Below are 4631 nucleotides of genomic sequence, written 5' to 3' on the forward strand. Positions count from 1 at the left end.
TGAGAGTATATATATATATATATATATATATATATATATATAGTACCACGGTTATTGTTAACTAAAACCATAAAAAATATATTTTTAGTTGAAATAAAAAATGTGAAATAAAATAATAATAAAAACATTTTAATTTAATTTATTACAGCTAATGGCCAAGGAAACATTTCTGATTTTCATTTAGTTTAACTTGATGTACTAAAATAACTACATAGACATAAATATTAACATCATGATTTTTTTGTGAAGCTGCTTTGAATCTATTGTGAAGAGTGCTATACAAATCAATTTGACATGACTTGAAATGTTCTCCTCCCATCAGATGAGTTGAAGCACATCATCGGGGCGGAAACCACACGCAAGGGCATCCTACGCGTCTTTGACATGTTCCAGCACCAACCGCTGAACCGCCGACTGGCCTGCGTCTTTCTGGAGGGCTTCCTGGAGACCTTGTTTCCTCAGTACAAGTTCCCCGAGCTGTTTGTGAAGCTCCACTCACGCTCGCCGCGCGTGCTCAGATATTCACAGAAATTGCGCAGCTTGCACAAGAGGTGACAGACAGACGCATCTCCCGCCGACGCAGAGGGGGAGGAGGAGCCAGCGGTCGCCCGCCGCAACAGAGCCGCCCCGAAGGTGACGCGCATCCCGGCAGCAAACGCTCGAACACACACCTCCCTCTTAGTGGCTGTTCTCGTTTAAAGCACTGTACTGACACGGCTGTAGCAGAGAGGATTCATCTTATCATCGTGAAGCGTTCGGTCACGTCTGAACCACTACGAAAAACTGCAGCGCCCGAGCACTGAGCCATCGCTCTTTCTGTTTGCCGTGCATTTCTGATCTGATGTTTTGAATGACACTGTGTAGATATATACGATTTATTTGGTTTATTTTGGGTTTGTTTTGTATTTGGCATTGGTCGCCTCATCGTCAGTACTGTATGGTGAAGGAAATCCGACCGAAGCAACCTATGCACCTTAACACTCATTACAAGCAGAACCATATGAGTAGGGTCGGCAGCGATGTTTTATGATCGTTTTGTGGCACTGAAACTGAAATAGGCGTAACGTTATCCTGCCAACCAATCGGTTGCATGAAGTGGGTGGGGTTTAAAACAGGCCACACCCCTCTGTCTTTTGCTTATATGTAATACTTAAGCTAATCTAAAATGACTTAAAGGAATAGTTCAGGAAAAAAAAGAAAAAAACTAAACAAAACAAAAAAACGCTGAAAATGTGCTCACCCTCAGGCCATCCAAGATGTAGATGAGTTTGTTTCTTCATCAGATTTGGAGATTTGTAGCATTCCATCACTTGCTCACCAATGGATCCTGAATGGGTGCCGTCAGAATGAGAGTCCAAACAGCTGATAAAAACATCACAAGTAATCCACTCCAGTCCATCAGTTAACATCTTGTGAAGCCAAAAGCTGTGTTTGTAAGAAACAAATACATCATTATGAAGTTTCTAACTTCAAAAAATTGCTTCTGGCCATAATATGACTCCATAATTAAATATGAACACGTCCTCCAGTGAAGTCCATTTCCTGTTGTCTCACATCTAAACCCACACACATATTTGTTTGGACTGTTTTGGCTTGTAAACGGTTGCTTTATCTGTGCAGATTTCTCTCCTGATTCAGATCAGACCACTTTTTCACTGGAGAAAGCAATATTATGCATAGAGGACTCACATTTTAGCTGAAAGCAATGGTTTGAAGTTAAAAAACCTCTTAATGTTGGATTTGTTTCTTACAAGCACGCAGCTTTTAGCTTCTCAAGACATTAACTGATGGTCTGGAGTGGTGTGGATTATTGTGATGTTTTTATCAGCTGTTTGGACTCTCATTCTGACGGTACCCATTCACTGCAGAGCATCCACTGGTGAGACACTGTTGCAATTCTAAATTTCTCCAAATCTGTGGAACGATACAAACTCATAGATGGCCTGAGGATGAGTGCATTTTCAGCAAATTTTCATTTTTGGTTGAACTATTCCTTTAATGATTATCTAAAGCCCTCAAACATATCAAAGCGGACAGAGATGGTGTAATTCAAGCGTATATTTGGATGACTACTTGGAGCTCTTCGCTAAGAAGATAAGCTTTAACGAATGTATGTGTCGATGTTTGTGTGCGTCCAGTTTTTATAACTCAATCCAGTGGAGGGTCGTGTTCATGTATTTTTTTGTTTTTTTAAAATGACTTTATTTTAGAATAGCAAGTGTAGCACTACACTGCAACTGTCTGATGCCGAAGACTGTTTCATCTTGAGATATAGATTCAGCCTTAAATACAAGACCAAGAGACGTGTGTTTAGACATAGCCCTCGTACGCACACGCTCTAAAGAGATACCGACTGTCCGAATCCCATTTTCAATCAGAAAATATGTCCTTCGTTTTTGTGCAATATGTTTCTTTAATGCATGTTATATAATAATCGTATATGGGATAGTTTAAGTATATTCGAGTGAAGAATTTCAGAAGCCAATCCAAAACCACAGGAAACTCTTCGAAACCACCGAAACATTCCGTTGTTGTAAATGGCTTATTTTAAAGGACTTGTTTTATAAGTCTGGCTTTTTAATGCTTGTGTTGGGGATGTTTTTTGTTGTTGTTGTTTTTAATGTTTCGTCACTCCTGAATTTTGCCGCGTTTTGCTTTTAGGAAACGAGTGAAAGCACATTGTAGGTGAACGGATGATCAAAACATGCGGAGACGCGAAAGACACTGCCGAGGTCAGAGGTCATCTAGCGTTTGAGCGCACAGATCTTAAACACTCTTTATTACTGGTAAACACTCTCCAGTCACCTTTGTGAAATATCTGCACTTTACAAGAACATGCACGGGTCATATTTCACCCCAAAGTTGATTTTGGTTTTGTTTTGCATTGTGACATGCTTTTTTAAAAATGATTAAGAAAATTTTTATGATTATGATTACTGTAATGTGAAAAAAAATCTCAAATATATATTACAATTTAAATAAATTATTATATATTAAAATATAAATTAACAATAATAAATTATAAAAAAAATGTATTTAATATTTTAATATATATTTTTATGTATATTATGCATACAAATAATGTTATTTAAATTATTACAAATAATCAAATCATTATTCTGATGTAAATTGAAATACAAATAAATTATGTTTGTTATGTAATAATTAGGCTCTTTGATTTTAGCAATGAGAATTGGGTAGAAAAATCATGGTCTATGCAAACATATCATTTATTTATTTAGATTTTGGAGCAAAATATGACCTGTGAATGTTCTTTCGTCTCGCATGAGATTGATGCTTGAGACCTGGTTCAGATCAGCAGAAATTGATGCGAATAGATGAGAACTAATTGTGTGTTTAAATGACAATAAAAGTAGCACTCGAACTCTTGATTGAAGGGGTTTGGCTCTTGTTTTGTGGCTGTTTGCTGTGATTGACCAGCAGTTTTACTCGTGTGATTTGCCGGTTCGTGGTCTTTCTCTACTGTGATTGGCTGGCACTGAGAAGCTAAACTCTGCTGTTATTGGTCGAGTCACACAGGAGCAACTTCCCCTTTACATCCACCAAATGGTCCATACAGGTGTTTCTGATTTGATTTTGTTTTCTGAATCCCTGTACGTATGAATCTATGAACATGAACTGTGCATATTGGTGTATAGTATCTGTCAGCAGTGTGCCTAAATGTACTGTCAATTCTATTTTCTTTAACAAAGCAAGTCGATTTGAATGTCAGCGGTCGTTTTAATAGACTGACAAGGATGCTAAAGGAGTAGAGTGTTTGCATTATGCTTCTAAAACATTCATTTTCAGCAGCTTTACTCAGTATAACACTAATAAAATGAACTCCAACTCACTGCCCTATTCAGAGTGCTGTCATTTACTGTCTGTGTATGAATGAATACTGTCTGACAGATGTAAACCACATGTAATATTTGTAGTTGGAAGAGTTTAGTTGTTATAATCGGATATGTCAACACCCCATGCTTTATATAAAAACTTTTTTCTCACTTAGGCCTGTGTGTAATTGTGCACACACATGCAATAAATCCGTGAGACGAGTCCCATGTGCCAATATTTGCGACTGCAAGCTTTATTAAAGAAAAAAGCGTGTACACTGGAGGCGTTAGATGGTAGAAAAGGTCACCACATTTACTGAATTTGTCTACAAGTTCAGATGTGATGCATGAAAAACCCAGAAGCAGCAGCAGCACAGAGACGCTCGCGATAAACAGCCTAATCTTCCCTTCAGACGAGAATGTAGTTGAATGTGTCTCTGTTCGGACTTAAATGCCTCTCTCTAACACACGCAGATTGTTTTGCGGTAGGAACGTTAACCCTCATTCACACCCACAGTCTCACAACTCGAGTCTCACATTCTGAGAAACTGAGTCGGCAAACATAATTTGAGTGCTAAGTTTTCTTTCATTCTGATCTGTGAAATGTGAAACTAGTGCCTTTCATGGTTACTACACTCTAAAAAATGCTGGGTTAAATAGGGACAAACCCAGCAATTGGGTTGTTTTGACCCAGCGGTTGGGTTACTACTCAAAAGGTTGTGTTAAACATTTATCCCAACCGCTGGGTCAAAACAGCCCAATTGCTGGGTTTGTCCCTATTTTACCCAGCACTGG

The 4631-nt window shown here is 38.3% G+C and overlaps 1 protein-coding gene across 2 annotated transcripts in view; it reads left to right on the top strand.

The window, feature by feature from the left end:
- The window catches only part of LOC107572559 (sorting nexin-13-like), a 15397-nt gene extending 14209 nt beyond the window's left edge, over window positions 1-1188 (top strand). For both annotated transcript variants that reach the window (XM_016258982.1, XM_016258983.1), the window contains exon 19: window positions 323-1188. In XM_016258982.1, the coding sequence (XP_016114468.1) occupies window positions 323-555 (233 nt within the window). In that variant the 3' untranslated portion in view covers window positions 556-1188. The remainder of the gene's footprint in view (window positions 1-322) is intronic.
- Window positions 1189-4631: the final 3443 nt, after the last annotated feature.

The sequence above is a fragment of the Sinocyclocheilus grahami genome, unplaced genomic scaffold (assembly GCF_001515645.1).
Source record: "Sinocyclocheilus grahami isolate Dianchi unplaced genomic scaffold, SAMN03320097.WGS_v1.1 scaffold1773.1, whole genome shotgun sequence".
Lineage (NCBI taxonomy): Eukaryota > Metazoa > Chordata > Actinopteri > Cypriniformes > Cyprinidae > Sinocyclocheilus > Sinocyclocheilus grahami.